Raw genomic sequence first — 19,446 nt, 5'->3', positions numbered from 1 at the left:
GACGTAAACAATGTATGCTGTTCTGTGTCAGCTGCGTCACACCGGATCTGTTTCCTACGCTGTTGTGATTTGATCTGAACGAAAACAGCGTATCCGTGTGACGCAGCTGGCACAGAACAGCATACGTTGTTTTACGTCTAGCGGATATTCTCCAAAATGGCGCTAGGGTGACGCAGAGGAGACGAATTGTTGAATAAAGTCGTTTTTTTTTTTTTTTTTTGCACACAATAAATATTCTAGTAGCTTCGTATAATTACAGTTGAACCACTGATGTCACATGGATTATTTTACTGATCTCCTTGCTACGTTTCTGGACTTGGGAACATTTCAGTTGCGTTGCTGTCTATGCAGGGTCAGACAGCTCTCAGATTCCATCAAAAATATCTTAATTTGTGTTCCGAAGATGAACGAAGGTCTTACGGGTTTGAAACAACATTATTAATATAACATAATTTGCATAATAATATAACATAATTGACATAATTAATGACAGAATTTTCATTTTTGGGTGAACTAACCCTTTAAGCCGCAAAAAAAACTATTTAAATATGAATCCTGCCTGTTCTGCATGTCTCTGTGTAAATGAATGGCGCAGATGCGCAGTTATGTTTACTACACATACTGAAACGCACGTGACACTGGTGGTGTTTTCAGCCTCTGCAGTCTCACTAAATAAGGACATAAATACATGAACAACATGTCCAGAACTGCTCTAAGAGTACTTCATAATAATTTACCGTTTCATTTGAGTAAAACTAGCATCATATTATATACACACAGATGAAAGTTTTATGCCTTCATTTGATAACCAGAAAATTTTAAATACACAACACAGAATTTCTGAGGGGAAAAAAATTCATAAGGCTATAAGAATACATTTTAATAAATGAAGTTGTTTTTATGCATTCAAATAATTAGACATGCTAAAACACAGAGTAAAAGAGTACACATACAATATCAATAACATATGTATGTAATTTTAATGCTATGGCCTTGTGTAGATATTTAAAGATGGCCATCTTTAAGCATGACTGTTGAAATTAAATGGTAATACTTTACAGTAAGAGTCCTTTTGTAATATTAATGAAAGTATTGTTCCTAGTGTGTTCATTTCAACATTTACTATTACTAATAGGCTATATTTTTACATTTTAAAGTTTCTTTTTTTAACATTAGTAAACTATGAAATAACTTTAATGATCAATATAATAATTAATATTAATATGTTTATTCATTTACAAAGTATGGTTCAGTACTGCTATTGCTTTTTTAAAAATAGTAAAGCTCTGTTTTAGTTTTCGTTTACCATTTTAAAAACTATCGGTTAATTAATCGGTATCGGCCAGTGTGGTCCAACCTAGCTATCGGTATCGGTAAAATCCACTATCGGTCGACCTCTATTCTTGATTAATAAAATTTAATTTAATCATTAAAAACGAATCCAGAAAAATTTAAACTGAAAAAAAAAAAACAGAATCTAGAAAAATTTTGATTGGAAAAAAAAACGGAAGTTGGAAAAAAATAAAACAGAATTTGGAAACAAAATCAAACAGATTTCATAGGGCCCTAACACTATTATAGAGTATATGAAAAACAGTGTGCCAAAAGAGTAGCATGTCCAAATTCATAGTATTCGAAAAACATTGGCTGAAAAGTACCCAGATGACCTACTACTTCCACCGAGATTCTGAAGTGCATTCAATGGACACTTTACTAACCCATGAAGCCATAGGGGGGAGGATTTGTGAATGGCAGTGAAGCGACCCAACTGACACTGGTAGGTCACATGACAGTAACTACAACGCAGATGTAGTACGTCCAAATTTCATTTAAACTACCAATATTTACACTTTTAGAATGTACTTCTATTCTTAATGGTCACTAGATATGTTCAAATTCATACGTAGTACTTAGTATGTGATTTCAGACGCACAATATGTGTTACGTTTGACATCAAATGTCAAGTATACTTTGGGCTTAATTTTTGCAGTTTATGCTGTAGAAAGGCTCTTTCATAATGTTTACCACATATCTTAGTTTACCTCATAAACTCCATTGGAAATTACCGGGGGACTGTAATCTGTTGAACTAGCCTTCTGGGTTGGCCAACAAATGACTGACGTCATGGCTGAACAACTCTACAGTCACGGAGCAGCCACCTCTCCATTAGCAATTTCAGCAACAGGAGAGAGAACATCTTTGTTCAATGTGTCCTTGAACAGAGGGTGGTTAAAAAGTACGCTCCTTTATCAGTGATTCAAACAAACACTATCTGACCAGCTTCCTCGGGTGAGTGACACAGTGAGGAATGTTAAGGGTTCAAGACGAGATCATCGGGCCACAGACTTGTCAGCAATGACAGGTCAATTGGCAAGCGGAGCGGTGCTTTATTCAAATAGAATGCACTAATATTTGCCCCGTCCATCAAACCGCACATTCAACACATCAGAGTTTCTAAAAGAGGAGGAATTCTTAAACTGACAGGGAGGGATTAATTTAATGTCAATAAACATGACACCATGGGCAGGGTAGATTTTTTTAGTCTACCTAAATTGAAGCTTTGCTCGTTTTGCTGATCATTGACCAAAAAGTTATTTATTTCCATCAGAAAATTAAACAGCTCATTGAACCTGAATAGCAGAAGTTAACTCGCGTCCAGTTAAATAATTCTGCACATGAGATGAAAAGACCTGAGTTTTAATTCTATTTTCCTGTCTATAGGGTGAATCAGAGTCTTCTGGGACTTTTTGCACTTTCGATGTCCCAGATTACCCTAATTCACCCTACATTTGCCATAAAGGTCCCCACTGATCAGCCACTAAGCTTTTAACATCTCTAAAACAAGCAGTAGAGCACAAACCACTGCATATTCTCAACTGCTCCTACACGGCAAAACCCCTAAAAGAAAATGAACATGGTTTTGCATATACCAGAGACCATCTTGCACCAGAGACGATTACTCTTCCTCCTTTCTTTCCTCATAGCCTGCAAACTCCAAGTCTATGTTGTTATTACCAAATCAGACATGACTGTGTGAGAATGGGGGTTAGATTACAGCATAAATACCACAGGAAAGAGAGACCCCCCTTCCAGGTTCTTAGCTCACACCGTCATATGGTCCTCATCAGGCCTCTCGCTGAGATTTATATACTGCATGAGGTACGCTAATGCTGCTGATATCAGCCAAGCATGTTGTGTTTAGATTGAGGCAAGAAAAGATGATCAATGCGTCTGTGGTATTATGAGGGGGTTTTAAACATGCTCCCACCTGGATGAATCCCTATGGCACTGCTAATTAAAATTTCCCTGAAAAGTCTGAGAGGGAAAAAGGAAAAGGCAGAGCATACGAAAGGGATGTCTTTTGTTTCCTTTTCACTCGGTTTCAATCCTGAGTCCGCAGAGCCTGCAATGATAGAGGGTTTGTCTCTGTGTTGGGGGCGGTGCGGGTGAAGGGAATTGTTGTACCCTGTCGAGCTGCTTAAACGTCTTTCCTTCTGAGCCTTTCATGAACTGTGGAGCTTGGTCTGTCACAGCTCCCAGCAGCTGCACGGTCCCCACACAATACCCACGATTCCTTACTCCCATAATGCTGACTTGACAGGCCAGATGGAACCGATTTTAAGCCCGTTTCAGTCTCTGTCTTCCCTGACTTTCAGCTGTTTACAGTTCTTTCTGTTTTCCAAGCCACTAGCGAAAGGAGAGATTCACATATTGAGAAAACTGCGTAATGCTGCTCACAAAGTGACATGGGAATCTGAAAATAAGTGGCAAACAGATCTAGTTTGATTTCAGCGCTCATTTGATGCAAATTGTTGGGTTTCTTCAATTCGTTTATGACTTTCAATCAAACCTGAATTCAAAACCATATTTGTATCTTAACAGGGCTTGCAAAATCGCTAGCCTGACGTCCCTGGGCTATTGTGTCTTCTTATTGTGTTGGGCTACCAAAATGTATCATCCCCTTGCCCGACAGGCTATCTATACAGGGTTCCCGCGGGTCATTAAAAAGCCTTCAATTTAGTGGTATCAAATTTAAGGCCATAAACACCTTAAATGGTATAAGAAAAGTCTTAATTATAATTTCAAGAGGTCTTCAATTTGGGGATGGAAAGACATGAATCGCGATATAGCTTAATGTGATGATTAAACTTCAAAAGGCAGTGATTTCATTGAAGAAATATGGGTGCTCCACGTTTCAAAGTCAAAACGCGGCACGGGTGTTTTTATGTAAATGTCTCAGAAAAGGTTCAATAGCATTTTCATTTCATCTTTCCTATAATCCCTGATAAAGTAGCATTTATGAGCGCAGCGCTGCTTTGTGTACAGCCGTTACCGGGGAAACCGCTATATTTCTGCTTTTTCAAAAGCCCCACCTATTGGCAGAAAAAGAATGTGCATCAATGATCATTATACAGCTCAGTGATTTGCATTTTCAATAAGCCCGTCTGTTGTTTTTGTTCAGACCAAAACGAAAATCGACCCATATTTTTTACCATATTTTACGCCTTCTAAAAATCGAAACAATTAAGACACTTAAATATATATTTATATGTTTTAAATTAATATAATAATTTATGTTTGACTTGATGGTAAAATCTGATGTTTATCATTTTATAAGATTTTTTGTTTTTATAAAAACATGAACTTGTAAATCATGTCATTTTACTGTTTAATATGTTACCATAGTCATTGCTAGTCATATGTTGTACATTTTATTTGTAAAGGTCTTAAAAAGGGTCATAAAAAGCCGTAAAAATGATTCTGCAGATACCCTGTAAATAGTGAAATAAAATTCCTTCCTTGATATTTGTTGATATTTGTGTTTTGAAAATGTTTTTGATTGATGATTTGACTCCTTTCCAATTTTCTATATAAAAACAAATTGTCTTTTTTATTTGGGCTAGTTAAATTCACTTCGGGCTACCAAAATCTCAAGAGTGCCTGCCCGAAATGGCTACCAGAGATTTTGACATTTTGAGAGCCCTGATTAATAACCTTCAACTGCGAACACTAAAAATAGAAACATGTATATGGAAACAAGAGTCCATTCAGTTCAAAAGACTCAAAGCAGTCATTTTCCATAAACAATTTAGTACACCGTACTTATCAGGATTTACAGAGTAAATATTGTGCTTTATCAGGCAGACTGAAGACAGAACAGTTGCTCACACTTAGCTATAAAACCTTACAGAGCTCCTATGAAATCCCAGTTATGGCAAATATTATTTTAAAAGGATAGGCCTAGTTCATCTCAAACTCTTTCATTATTTGCTCACCCTCATTTCAAACCTGTTTACAGTTTCTTTTGTGCAGCAGCACAAAACAACAAAGAAATTCTTAGTGCAGATCTTATTCATACAACAGTTCAGACAAACAAGTCCAAAAGTAGCATAGCCTACATGACTCATGTACCATATTTCAAGCCATACCATAGCTTACAGACATAAGAAACAGACAGAAGTCAAAAGTCGTGATGAAATGAAAGTAGTGATAAATCTTGTGTTCTGTATTTTGATGTACATCCAAGTGAAGCAGATTATCCAAAAAAAAAGAAAAGAAAAAGTAGGTTAGGGACTTGGTTATACCCATTGGCTGTTGATTGGATTTTGAGATGTGGCCACTGCACTCAAAAATTTATGCTGACTTGCAGTTGGATTTTAAACTAGCAGACGAGTTTAAGCATGTCTCTAGAGAGAAGTCTGTTGAGATATGACATTGTGATTAACATTACAGGGTCAATATATACAGTATATACAGTATGTATATATATATATATATATATGACATGTTCACAGAATTTTCATTTCATGCTGGCTTCTAATTGCTATTCTGATCTTCTTCCCCTCTGCCAAAGCTCTAAAATCACAATTATTTGTGACTGTGCTCAAATTCAAATAAGATTTTGACATCACTGAAATGTCATTAGTTCTCTTGTTGTAAACAAACGTGATGCACCAGTTCCAAAATGAGTAATAGAGTGACAACCTAAATTTTACTCTGTTCTCAGATGTCAAAAGATTGGGGTCAGTAAGATTTTTTTTAAATAATGTTTTTTGATTAAGGAAATAACAGATCAAATTGATCAAACGTGACAGTAAAATAGGGATGAAACGATTACCTGTTTGACAATAAATCATGATAAATTTCCCCACGGTTAGTATTACCATTTCATATTTTAATTATCATTAAAAATTTATTTGATTACCGCGATTTGAACAACTCAGGATAAATACAGTCCAGCATAAAGCAAATTTTTAAGTTACATTCTCACATGTGCACAGCAGACAGAGCTTTTCGTTTTGTGTGAAAAGGTTCTGACTGTCTTCAGAACAGATTTGATGGCATTTTGTTTTCATCTTCGCTCCATGTAATACCTAATTAAGAAGTGTTCTTATTCGCAATGCTGCTTTGTCCATAGAGGTTACATTAAAACAGCTCTAATTCTTCTGTTCCATGAGTGCCACCTGCTGTCAGAGAGTGGATTTACAGAGTTACATTTACATTCAGCCTGTGTGCAGTTTTTGTTTGGACAAAAAACTGACCGAATTTGCATGCCCTGCTGTAAATTTTGACCGGTTGATGGAAAACAAGCTTATGTGGATTCTACACATTTAAACAATTCAGATAAGTTATCCAGAATGATTTATGGAGCAGATAAAATACATAAAATTTTAATAATCAATTATAATTTTGACTTAACCCTTTTCTTTATTTAAAGGCTTAAATGTGAGGTTTACCATTTTATGAAACTTTTTCAAAGCTTTATTTTAACATTTCGTACATGTTATTAGTAGGGATGTAACGATTCACTCAACTCATGATTCGATTCGATTCACGATTTTGATTTCACGATTCGATTCGATTCACGATATATATTTTTTTTTACAAAATGAGATTTAAAACAAATTATAAATTAAATTAAACTCCTACCCCTAATTGAATCGCGATTTGTTTAGCATCTCAACCGATTTGAATCGTCACATATTTAAATCGATTTTCAACCGGCTTGCGGTTAATCGTTACATCCCTAGTTATTAGATAAACTGTTGTCAGTCATGTTGTCATTTAAAATCCGTACATCACTGGTAATGTTATTGTTTTAGTTTATGCAAACAAAAGGTAATTTTATTTGTTGTTTGTTGATTTTAAATATAAAACGTTGTGAAATGATTTATGTGTCAGTACTTTTAGAACATTTCCAGCACATTTACACAATACCGTGATAATACCGATAACCGTGATAATTTTGGTCACTATAATCATGATAAGAAATTTTCATACCATTTCACCTCTACGGTAAAGATATTTACAATGTAAAAAAAAAATCTATTTCAAATAAGTTTATGTTCTTATGAACTTCCTATTCATTAAAGAATACTGAAAAAAGTATCACAGTTCCCACAAAAATATTGAGCAGCGCAGCTGTTTTCAAAATTTGATAAAAGCAAGAAATGTTTCTTGAGCACCAAATCAGCATATGTGACTGATTTCTGAAGGATCATGTGACACTGAAGACTGCAGTAATGGCTGCTGAAAATTCAGCTTTGCCATCGCAGGAATAAACATTTTAAAATATATTAAAATAGAAAATGGTTATTTTAAATTGTGATAATATTTTTTAATAATTTTATTTAAAAAAATGCAACCTGTGAACATAAGAGACTTCAAATGACTATCAAAAACATTTTAAAAAATCTTACCAACTCCAAACTTTTGAGCGGTAGTAGTTGTATGGACTACTGGAGAGACATGGTCACTATAAAGAGTGAAGTCATGTGATGTGACGTGTAGCAACAAAATTTTCATTTTTTACTGAACTATTCCTTTAAAGGGGACATCGAATGCCCATTTTCCACAAGTTGGTATGATTCTTTGGGGTCTTCGTGAAATCTCTGTAACGTACTTTGGTTAAAATTCCTCAATGGTCGTGTAAAACAACACCCTGCACATGCATGCTGTCTATGCAGGGTCAGAAACCTCTCGGATTTCATCAAAAATATCTTAATTTGTGTTCCAAAGATGAACGAAGGTCTTACGGGTTTAGAACGACATGAGGGTGAGTAATTAATGACATAATTTTCATTTTGGAGTGAACTATCTCTTTAAATGATAATGAGCTACCGCTCACCCCACCCCTCTCTTCCGTATATGGCTTGGAGGGGGACTTATTCAAATAGCTAGCTATATACATAGAAACCGACTGCAAATTGAAACAGCTCGCTGGATGACACAGTTTAAGACTGAAACAGCACATAACAAACTGGCTGCGTGTTTTCTTTTCAGCTTTTCTGAGCTAAAAAGCCAGAATTCTAACTAAATGCAAAAAAAAAAAGGCTAAAAAAAGTGAAAATTTCATCTGATGTCCCCTTTAAACACCCAGCCATTTGAGTCATATAAGGAAACCAGACTTATAAGTGTTGATGCAACAGACTTGCATCACAGTCTATTGTGCTTGGTAGTTTATGGAGTATCACAGAGATTTGGAGGATGTTACACAATAACAAGACAAAAAGCTTCTCTCCCATTAAAATAACACTGACTCACATAAACCTTGTATAATCCCTATAGCCTTGTCAGATTGACAGGTTCTGTTTCTGTGTAATAACAGTGACACACAACATTAGACTAAGTTCCTTATGACTCCCCACCCTAGACTGAAAAAGTTATTCAAGGACAGCTAAAATAAAATCATCCCCTAGACCTGGGATGATAGTAAAATGTTTTATTAAGGCCTAGATATGACACATTTTGAAGCACATCATGTAATCTGAAGGTCAGCCATCTAGCTATTAAAGCAAGTCTCAACTTCCTTTTTAAAGTGTATGAAAATTACAGGTGTGCCAGAACAAAAACCACGATGCACAGTCCCTTAAAGGCAATGATGTCCATTCAGTGCACCACAATGAAAAAGATTTTACAAGTTCGATTGTTAAAGTCATGTTTGCTCTCACGCATGAATCGCTTCCAGGAACATTCTTAGAAAAAAATGCAATCACAAAGTATAACAATTACTATTATCAAGCTACTAAATTAAACAATGAAAGTGCAAAGGAAAACCGCTCTCCATCTCGACAATAACAAGTCAAGAAACAGAATCTGGGAAGAAAAAAGCATTCATACAAAACTGCACGTAATGTATTTCACTGTTTGACATGAGATGCAGTGGAAATAAGAGTCTTGCCTCGCTGTTATTTCAGCCGACACAGTGTTCATAAAATCGCATTCACAGTGGAATGACAAGCTATGGACCAACTAGGGCTTAACTTTATGAAAAGGTTTGTTACACATTATGATGGCAGGGCTGTCTATTTTGTTCAAGGTTTGGTGACATCCCACCCTGATCCATATTGCGCAAGCACTGGACAGAGAACAGAGTGGCTCCCATGATTGAGCTGACAATCCAGACCAATGAAAAGGAAGGGTCATTGTTCCAATAGCACAATAGACAGTCTGTTCAGAAAGTTCAAAAAACTTGTAGCTGCAGTAGCTGCTAAAACTGAAAGCAGGGGGCACTGTATACTTGAACAGTGATCATGTAACCTTCATGTGTACCCGTGAGGACCCCAAACTTGGATTACATTGCATTCAATGTATTGTTTTTAATCAATGAATCATTCCCTTGGAATCTAACCCATGACCTTGGCGCTGCTAATGCCGTGCTCTATTGTTTGAGCTATAAGAATACTCAGCAACATTTGGCCACTAAACTAATCCATACATTTTTTGTGCTCTATCAGAGAAAGATATAAACCTTGACCTTGGGACACCAAACTGATCCTCAAATAAATTAAAACTAAAAAACGTCAGCCTATTACTTTCCAGCAAAGAAGCGCACTAGGTTTTGACACACAGCCTTTGTTTGCGATTGACTGTGCTCACTTTTATACGATGTAACCACGCTAGAATGAGATAAAAGTTTTACCTGAACGAAATGTCCCGCTGTTCGTGCCATTGTGTTCAGCGTCTCACATTCACTCGTAGCGATTGCAAAAACTCATCGATTTGCCGGTAATACCTGGAACTTTTCCCTAAACTTCCAGGCATGTCCGTTCAAGCGGGGTAAATCCCTCCCTACTTACTTGAGAACTCTCTCTCTCTCTCTCTCTCTCTCTCTCTCTCTGGCAGAAGGTTGAGCTAGTTGCCATGGAGACGGATTGTTTTGACCCCCCCCACTCGCCTCTACAAGTTCTCGCGCTCCCACACGAAACTTTAAACAGGCTCTTCTTCACATTATATGTTACAATGGCAAATTAAGTGATGTTAAAATAAGTGCCTTTCACATTTCACACATAACTATTTTGTCTGGTGGTTCCTTCATCCTTCCCCAGGAAAAAAAACAGGGCAGAATAGCTCCTTATTTGAACAGGAATAAAAAGCCCATCGTACAAAGCGGTCTCCCAGGACACCGAAGAATACTTGCGGGGGCTCGAAGAGAGATCCATATTAATTGGGCGAATCGTTAAAACTGACAATAATATTATTCCGCTCTACTTTTTTTTGTAAATAAAATCTGCTGCAAACGCGCGCGAAACTTAGTACTTAACAAAAACCACATTATCCGGTGACCACAAAAAAACGGATGAGCTACCCGATAAACAACTAAAGTGACAACAAATATCATGTAATTAAAAGAAGCGAACGATAAAATAGTAAACACAATAACGGTAATCTGCATAATTGATTCAGGCCGCGGTGCATAGGCAACTCAAGTACAGCGACTATGGTAATATTGTTATCCACAGACTCCACACCTTGATCAAAAGCGTACTTTGTGAAGATTTAAATGGTTTGGTTCATGCTTGCTGTTTAGTGATTAAAGCAGTTTTGAATGCTTGAAACAATAGGCTTGGTAATAAGGTCTGTCTCGTGACGACCAGCAACATTTCTACAAAAATCTGCTCTTTTATTTAGGCCTATAGAATTATATATTCTAAATTTTTGCACAAATTATTTCTTAATTATTTTAAGTTATATGTATAAATTTAAATTTGTACTTATGCCTATGTTTGAACTTTCTGGCTTTTGCCAATAGATTTACACACATTGTAATGTCAGTTCTTATGAAATTTCAAGCAGTGTCCTTCAGTGTCACATGATTGCAGTGGTTGTATGGATGATTTAATATTATTATGACATTTTGTACACCAGCGGGGCCCATTTTCATGATCTTGCTGAAGGCAAACCCACAGGCTCGCACTGAGAAAAGGTAATGTGAAGAATACTTGCTGTAGTGAGCAACATTTATTCATTTGTTTTCTTGCTGCTATGAGTTTCATTTTTAATGTTTAGAGCAATTTTGTCACCAAACATTGTACAAAGAGAGTCTTTTGCTTTGAAAGCTTTAAATGAACACAAATTCTGTTGGTGGAGAATAAATAATTTCAGGGCAGTAATAAGGTTTCATGTTCAGAGTTCAATATCTTAGCCTGCTGAGATATCTGTGATTTATCCATATGCTTCAGACATCTTCAGTTTCTCAGCAGCAGAGTACAAGCATAACACATTGCAAACAGCTGTCTAAACTGTGGTATGCTATCACATGTAGCCTATGTGACGCATAATTTCAGGAACAAACAGACAAAGAACCTGTGAAAAGTGAAGGCTGAAAAAGATCCAGCCACTAAATATGCACAAATTCTGATTTATCTCAGATTGGTAAGCGATGGATGCTGATGGGCATTTTTGTAGCCACAAAATAGTAGCTAAACAAAGGTATCTCTACAATAAGGATAGTTGTATTAACTTTGTATGGCAAGTTTGTGACAAGAAAAATAGCTGTTGAGTGTCAAATGTTGTCAAACTATCCAAACAAAACTCAAATCTATGGCTTTGGTAAGAATATCTACAGAACAAACCAAGCCTGTCAACTTTTTTAATCTTAGTGCTAACTGGAGAAAATTCGTAGAATATCAGGATCTCAACATTTTGAGGAATCTGAAAACCAAACCCCCAAGTTATCCAAGTCTGTCATGAGCCAGTCTAATATTAAAATCCCGCTTTCAATAGATGAAGTTTGACGCATTAAAAGCAGTCTCTGTTGGATTGAAACTTGTAATGCATATAAGCAACCTACAGCCAAATAAGCAACCGCAATAAGCAGCAAGGATCTGTAGTTGACAAAAGCTTTATGATGACAACATGTTCATAACCTTCTCTGGAACGCTTTCAAATTGTACCAATATCTAAGCAGAAATGTGGTTTCTTGTGTTGGAACGTGATGTGGGAGTCTTTCTCAAATCTGTATTAAATTGCTTAGATAATAGCTCAGGGACAGTTATGCCACAGATCATCACTTCATCGGGTTCCAAGAACAGTCATTCACTCCAGCTGTTATTTAGAGGGAAATAATGCAAGAAGCTCAAGGAAAAGTAGTGTTGGGTCAGTCTGAATACTTAGAACAATACAGAAATGTCTTTTTGTCGCAAAACCTTGAGAGACTTGTACAATAAAGCTGCTGAAACTAGTTTCTACTGTAAAACCATATTATTATGAATCGGACAGATGAAATTTGGTATAGTATATATTTGATATAAATTTGGTACGCTATTATATATTAAGGTCAAATCCTAGCTTGTCATGTTACTCTCACGTTGTAAGCAAGCATTCACTATATTTAACCTTGCGTCCTGATTTTGAGCAGCCAATGTCAAGAACACCATGAGGCCCAGACTAAACATCTCCCATGGTAGAGGATGCCTGTTAGGGTGATCATGACACTAAAATATGCGACTGGAAGTGTTTGCTAGAAATGGACTAATCTAAAAGCCAAACATCCCAATCAAAGTTACCCAATCAAAACATAATGCATTCTCAATATGGTCTCTGGACAACCAAGCTCAGCAGTGGGAACCACAACACTGAGCTTAATTCTGTTGTTTTGTGCAGAATAAAATCCACAACTTCTCCACATGGGCTTTGCTTTTAATTTGTCAGCAGCATATGAGAACTCCACAAATTCCATGTAAGTGTGTCCAGCACATAATAATAATAATCCATTAAATCCTGGCAGCAGCACTTGACTGGTAAGGACTGTGATAAAAACTTGAGTTGCATCCCCCTGGGTATCCCATCATCCCTGTGATTGCAATTACGAAAGTCTCAATGCTCCTTTGGTCTTTTCTCAGAGGAAGTTGGTGAAATATGTGGCTATGTTCTTCTAAGGATCTTCTCTTTTAGCCATAAGAATATTTGGACATGGACTCATGTCAGTCCTGCTACATATTATACTACATATTAACTTAAATATTAATATCCAACCAAGTGTATACTACTAGTGATTGAGAGCTAGTTTAATTCTATTTTTTTTTACTAATTTCTGATGGATTAACAAGTACTACTTGGGCCTTGCACCTTTCAACTGTTATACATTGAGTTTAAAGTCACCTACCGGTGGATTGCCTGCAGTGAATGGGTGGCATCAGAATGAGAGTTCAAACAGCTGAACTGGAATCACAACATGATTCCAGTCCATCAATTAATGTCTTGTGAAGCAAAAAGCTGCATGTTTGTTAGAATCAAATCCATTATTAAGGCTTTTTCATTTTAAATTGTTGCTTCTGGCCTAAATACGAGTCCATAATCCATAATAATGCCTCCTCCAGTAAAAAGTCCATCCACTGTTGACTTCTCACATCAACATCCATTGACATATTTGTTTAGAACTGTTATGGATTGTTTACACTTATAAACGGTGCTTGATCTGTGCATATTTCTCTCCTGATTCAGACAAGACCTTTTTTTTTTTACTTTAGAAAGCAATATTGTGGATAGAGGACTCGTATTTTAGATGGAAGCAATGGTTTGAAGTTAAAAACATCTTGATGGATCTGTTACTTACAAACACACAGATCAAACTTTCGCTTCACAAGACATTAATTGATGTACACGAAGCTGTGTGGATTACTTGTAAATTATTGTGAAGGTTTTATCAGCTCTGTGAACTCACATTAGGCCGGCACCCATTCACTGCAGAGGATCCATTGGTGAGCAAATGATGTAAGGCTAAATTTCTCCAAATCTGTTCGGATGAAGAAACAATCTCATCTACATTTTGAATGGTCGGAGGATGGGTAAATGTTCAGCAGTTTTCTTTTTTGGGTGAACTACTCCTTTAACATGTTACATTGCCATGATGGAAAACATAATAACTGTTTGGTTTATAAAGTATTTCCTTTCGTCTGATTTTTTATTTTCAAATACACTTACATTTCCACTACCAAGTCAATTACAAGTCAAAAGTACAATTTACACCTGTTAAAGTAGTTAGGCGCATGAGAAACATTATGCCAGACCTGTTCAATTGTTTCCTCTTCCTTGAACACGTTTGTAAGGGCTCCATCAGTCATGTTCAGCAAAACCCACAAAATCCCCAAAATACAACAGTATCTGTTTCCAACAGCCCTGAATGTAACCACGCCCTTACCACAAAATATCCCTGTCACAATCATTCTGTTGAGGCATTTGAAAATACAAAGCAGAATATTGTATTCAGTACTCAAGTTATACTTGGATAATGGCAATGCTCAAAATATATGGGAAAATTGTTTGTATTATGGGTCATTTTTCAAAACGGGAGCCATTAGTGTCCCCCGTGTAACCTACATATGAGTAAAACTTAATTTAGCAATAAATAGCTGATGCAAGATGAAATTATCTCTTTTGTGGTCTTCAAACCTCTCCTTGATGTATTTGTATAAACAAAATGCATGAAAATAAAAGGCAGCATTTTGTAATTTCCTAAACTTGAGCACTAACATGTCAACCCTGTTACCATCAACTTTTCTGAAAGCATAATTGCATCCTAGCATTTAGCTTGAGATAATAACACTTAAACACATAATGTGTCTGGCAAAATGTTTAAAAATGTGCATATATTTTGACATCAATATGAGCCATTGTTTCCAGAGTTTCTTGCAATGTTGCAATGACTGGAATTACATTTTAAACAAGGGCAAGGGCACACCAAAAAGAAACATTCAAGATAGATATGTCAAGAACCCATGATAAGCAAGGGGAAAGGACAGACAGCCTTGAGGGAGGCAAAGACAGACAGAAAGAGAGAGAAACAGGGAGAGCTGTGGTTTGTGCCCTAATCATTTCCCACACTGTGGCCCTGGGGAACAGACAACCAGATGATGGGGTTATTTACCACAGAGATAAGAAAGCGTGTAAAAACAGTGAACTGTTGCTCTTAGTCTGAGTTCAGACTGAAAACGGAATCTAAATTTCAGATATTACTAGCAACAATAATAGCAAAACTCAACCAAAGTGCACAAATAATTTGTTATAAAAATATACATTTGTATTCCGACCAAATATAACAATTGCTTTTTATTTATTTTCATATTGTCATAATGATAATTACAAGAAACGGTGACTAAGAAGCATCCATCAGTTTTCTCAGAGATTTTAGAAGGTTAAAGAGCGCCTCCTTGTTTCGGGTTCACCGTAAAACACCAAAGAGGAGTTTATGACTCTCAAATGCACATACAATCCATCGTGATCAGTAGGCTACTGTCATACACTGCTCTCACAAGCGCGTTTATTATACATCTTATAATGAGAGAAATGTTCTTTCCCCCCGTTCATAGTTCTAGCGACTTCAAAACACACTCGAGGCGCGGTCCATTTTAATTGTTGATATCCAAACGCATGCAATTTTTTCTGTTACAAAATTATTAGCCTATTATTTAACTTTTACAAATTTTTATAATTTTCTGTTATGCTTTTCTTTATGTCTCTACAGACAGCTTAGTTCATTTAAAGTCCTCTGAAGCATTATTGCCATCAATTGTAGAGATTTTTGTATCCATGCAAAAAACAAAAGAAGCTCGAAAGAGTCAGGCACAGGAACAGCGAGCGAACATAAAGACGGGAGTCCAATAAAGAAATTCCTACCTTCGCTGGCTAAGTGACGCTTGTGTTGTCAAGGCTTTTTTACATATCCATGCGGCGAGTTTGCATAAGTTTTCAGTGGAGTGCGTTCTGATTTCGCGCTGATCTATCTGTCCCAGTGTTTTTGGCTGGGAGGAGGAGGAGGAGGAGGAGGGCGCGCAGGAAATGATGAGAACCGTTATGTGAGAAATGTGATATGGATATTCTGTGAAACTAGTTCATTTATGTGGTAAATCCTTTCGGGTAAAATAATACGCTCAGTTTTTTAGTAAAAGGCATTAAATTAACAGTTAACTTAACTGTTAAGTTAAATTAACTGTTTATGATGTTAAAAGTGGTGTATGAATTCTTGCTGGGTGTACGGTCACTTAATTTTTAAGATAATTCTCCTACCAATTATAAGTCTAAAGTAGTCGGTATTATCGTTTTTATCTTTTCAGAACGTTGCACGTTTGATTATAACGTGAATCTAGCGCTGTTCTTCGACGCGAATGCAAAAAAAAAAAAAACTGTTTGGAAACAGCGCCTCCTGGGGACTAAAAATGCCTTTACCATTAAATTAAACTGCGTCATTTGAGCAGAGGGTTTGACAGACAAACTGAGACGAGAAACCGGAATTCACATATTAACAAAACTGTAATATAACTAAAAAGGTCAAAACAGCTCTCTTTGTTAAATCGTGTACCTGAACATTTCAGTTATTATATATACACACATCTTAATGACAAAGAATATAATTCTGATACCTTCAAAAAAAAATGTACCTTATACTGTCTTCAAAGAAACAACAAAAGGAAATGTTGTACACCATCATGAATCTAAATCTACACAAAGCTAGAAAAGAACTGAATTGGGAAGTTAGTCATACAGCATATAATTTGGGGACAAGGACAAAACACATTCACTGATTATTATTTACATATAATAGTTGACAGTAAACCGCAAGGTAAAAAAGAGAAGAGTAAGAAGAGAGAGGGGGTCATTTTACACTGTACAATAAGACTGGAAATGTATAGTTTGTGTTTAGTAACAATTCTGACAATTATAAAAATGTAATGAATAAACTGATCACCTAATTTTATAAGGAAATTGGCACTTCTATCCCAACATCAAGTTCAGTGTGACTGGACTGCAGTAGAAGTAAACATTGTTTTTGCTAATTTCAGAGTGCTTGATTTCAAAATGCAAGAACACTGTGATAATTAATGCTAACTTTCTGTATCAAGCGAACTCTAATAATAAACAAGGTTTAATCGCACACATTGGTCAAGATGACAAACCTACACATCAAAAAGAAATGAACACACTGGAGGTTGCTCAGGCAGACCAATGAGATGGGTCGGACATCATGGAGAAGACCCAGCAATTAGCACAATACCAGAACCCGCATATAACAGTCCAGACTGTGAAGGCTTTTAGCTAAGCACCACGTGGCGGTCGAAGACAGACTTGCGCTGCTCTTGGACCTGCCTCTTCCAGCGCTGCTGAGCGTGCTCCACTTTGTTTAGCATGTTGGAGCGAGACCGAGAACGGGAAAGCACATCATGGGCGTTAGCGAAGGGCTGCTGGTCCTGTAACAACAGAGTTTAATGTTATCACATTTTATAGCATATGACTATCATTAATGACACAAAATGGGTGCATCTATTTTGTTACACAGCTTTTTCATTTAAACTACCAAAACTTACAACATATATTAAATCTTGTATCCATAAAGATGTAACACTTACCCCAACATCATCGTCACTCTGAATGAGCTGTGAATGTCCAAACAGCCTTCTCTTCAGTATAGGCTCCAACAGTGTCAGATAGACCATATACAACAACAGAAGGCCCAGAATAGACAGATATGCTATAATGGTGCCCTGTAAAATAGAGAAAGATTATTATTTCTCTAATACTTAAACTTGTTTTAACTTAGTATATTATATATGCCATACTATATAAAGACGTTGAACTTACTTTGATGGTTCCAGAGCTCCTTTCTTCATATTTGCATTCACAGCGTAAACAGTATGCCTCCACATCTTTGCCTTCAACAGGCATCGGCTCCACCACATGAAGGCAATTACTGTGCAAATGATTATATTAGAGATGTTATGGATCAGTGAACAGAGAGTCATTGGGTTAGTTTATTACAGAAGATACTGTAGACGCGTATTAAGACTAGTAAATAATTTACCAGTCCTTCAAGGAAACGTTTTGATTGTAGATCTGCCCAGCAATGTCCTTATAAGGTGGACAGATACATTTGCACCTGATGTCTTCTGAATTCTGAGAAGAGTGACCACACATACACAATCTCATTTATTTACACCTATGAATGACACGAAATCAATGACGGTCACCATACTTGGGTCAGTTAAGAATCCACTTGACATTGTTTCCGATAAGGAAAGTGTTGATTAGTAAATGTATTACTACGTATTATTACCTTTTATTTAGCAGAAACATTAAACATGCTAACGGCTAGTTAGCACTGCCAACAACACAACAGGCTCTCAACTACACAAAGTATATCGTTTAAAATACAGTGATAAATATCTTATTGTACCTTAGCTTCTGATGTTTGTGCAGATATTATCAGCAGAAAACACACTAGCGATGAAAACGTCAACAGATTGACAGCGGCTCTTGAGGTAAATCGATACATCTTTTTCGCTTCCGCTCAAGAGAACGTCGTCAAATATTGAAGAGCGATGAACCAGAATAACGAGTAGATATTACATTAGCAACGCATGCAGTGACTAGAACTCTTCTGGTCCAAATAAACGTCAACAAAACAAAGCGTGAGGGCTGGACTCTGCTCGACACATCAGCTGACCATCAGCAGTCGGACCGCGCATTACCACTTCCCTCCGGAAACACGTGGCTGGGAACCATTCTTCCATAAGATTGCACAACGTTCTAACCGAGTTCAGCGCTGTCGTTGAAAACAGTCTTATCACTGTTCAGTCCTATGATTCAGTCTGGTGTTACCTGCACGATGCTATATGCTTCAAACTGCATTAACTACAATATAAGATATAAATAGAGATCAGTCACAGTCATTTATTTTAACTTATTTTAATTGGCAGCCTATTTATATGTAATATGCCTCATTTTATTCCTAAAACGTGATTTTTTTCTGATTTATGGAATGATAAAAAGATATTCAGAATCCCCTCTTCATAACATTTAAATGTAATATGTTAACAAAATGAAACAAGCATTTTGAACCTGGCTTTATCCAATGTTTAGATTTCTGTTTTGAAAATGTATGCAAATTAGTGCATATTTAATTAGATAATGCAATAATTTCCATATTTTAACATAACATTTCAGAAAATTTTTGCAATTCTTAATTTAATAATCAACTGCTTAAGTATGGTGGGATCTATTAAAAACATTACCCTATTCACCTGGGGTGTCTTGCCTCAAGCCATAGTTTCTGTTTAATAGAAGTTTAATTTCTCCAAGAACCCCCTGGTTGTAAATCGCTGATCTAGGCTTCTGCAACTGCACTGCATTTGATACAACAAAGACATTTTGAGTGTACTTCTTTATTTACAT

The 19,446-nt window shown here is 36.4% G+C and overlaps 2 protein-coding genes across 3 annotated transcripts in view; both read right to left on the bottom strand.

Moving 5' to 3' along the window:
* Window positions 1-10,077, bottom strand: part of LOC107700604 (suppression of tumorigenicity 5 protein-like) — a 52,803-nt gene extending 42,726 nt beyond the window's left edge. For both annotated transcript variants that reach the window (XM_016502326.1, XM_016502325.1), the window contains exon 1: window positions 9,923-10,077. The gene's annotated coding sequence lies outside the window, so the exon portion shown is untranslated. The remainder of the gene's footprint in view (window positions 1-9,922) is intronic.
* Window positions 10,078-16,511: 6,434 nt separating this feature from the next.
* On the bottom strand, window positions 16,512-18,741 carry LOC107700603 (transmembrane protein 9B-like). The gene is made up of 5 exons (XM_016502324.1): window positions 18,449-18,741; window positions 18,077-18,168; window positions 17,857-17,965; window positions 17,625-17,759; window positions 16,512-17,465 (listed from the first exon to the last, which is right to left on the bottom strand). The coding sequence occupies exons 1-5, from the start codon at window positions 18,545-18,547 to the stop codon at window positions 17,310-17,312; spliced, it is 591 nt and encodes a 196-aa protein (XP_016357810.1). The 5' UTR covers window positions 18,548-18,741; the 3' UTR covers window positions 16,512-17,309.
* Between the last annotated feature and the right edge of the window lie 705 nt (window positions 18,742-19,446).

This window comes from Sinocyclocheilus anshuiensis, unplaced genomic scaffold (genome assembly GCF_001515605.1).
Source record: "Sinocyclocheilus anshuiensis isolate Anshui unplaced genomic scaffold, SAMN03320099.WGS_v1.1 scaffold1099, whole genome shotgun sequence".
Taxonomy (NCBI): domain Eukaryota; kingdom Metazoa; phylum Chordata; class Actinopteri; order Cypriniformes; family Cyprinidae; genus Sinocyclocheilus; species Sinocyclocheilus anshuiensis.
This window is presented reverse-complemented; position numbering and strand designations above follow the sequence as displayed.

What these genes read in the sequence shown, in the direction of transcription:
- LOC107700603 (XM_016502324.1), bottom strand. Translation starts at nt 18,547, where the DNA reads ATGTATCGATTTACCTCAAGAGCCGCTGTCAATCTGTTGACGTTTTCA. An exon ending in AACGTTTCCTTGAAGGACTG is followed by an intron (nt 17,966 to 18,076) that starts GTAAATTATTTA and finishes TCATTTGCACAG; the next exon opens with TAATTGCCTTCATGTGGTGG. An exon ending in AGAGTGACGATGATGTTGGG is followed by an intron (nt 17,466 to 17,624) that starts GTAAGTGTTACA and finishes CTGTTGTTACAG; the next exon opens with GACCAGCAGCCCTTCGCTAA.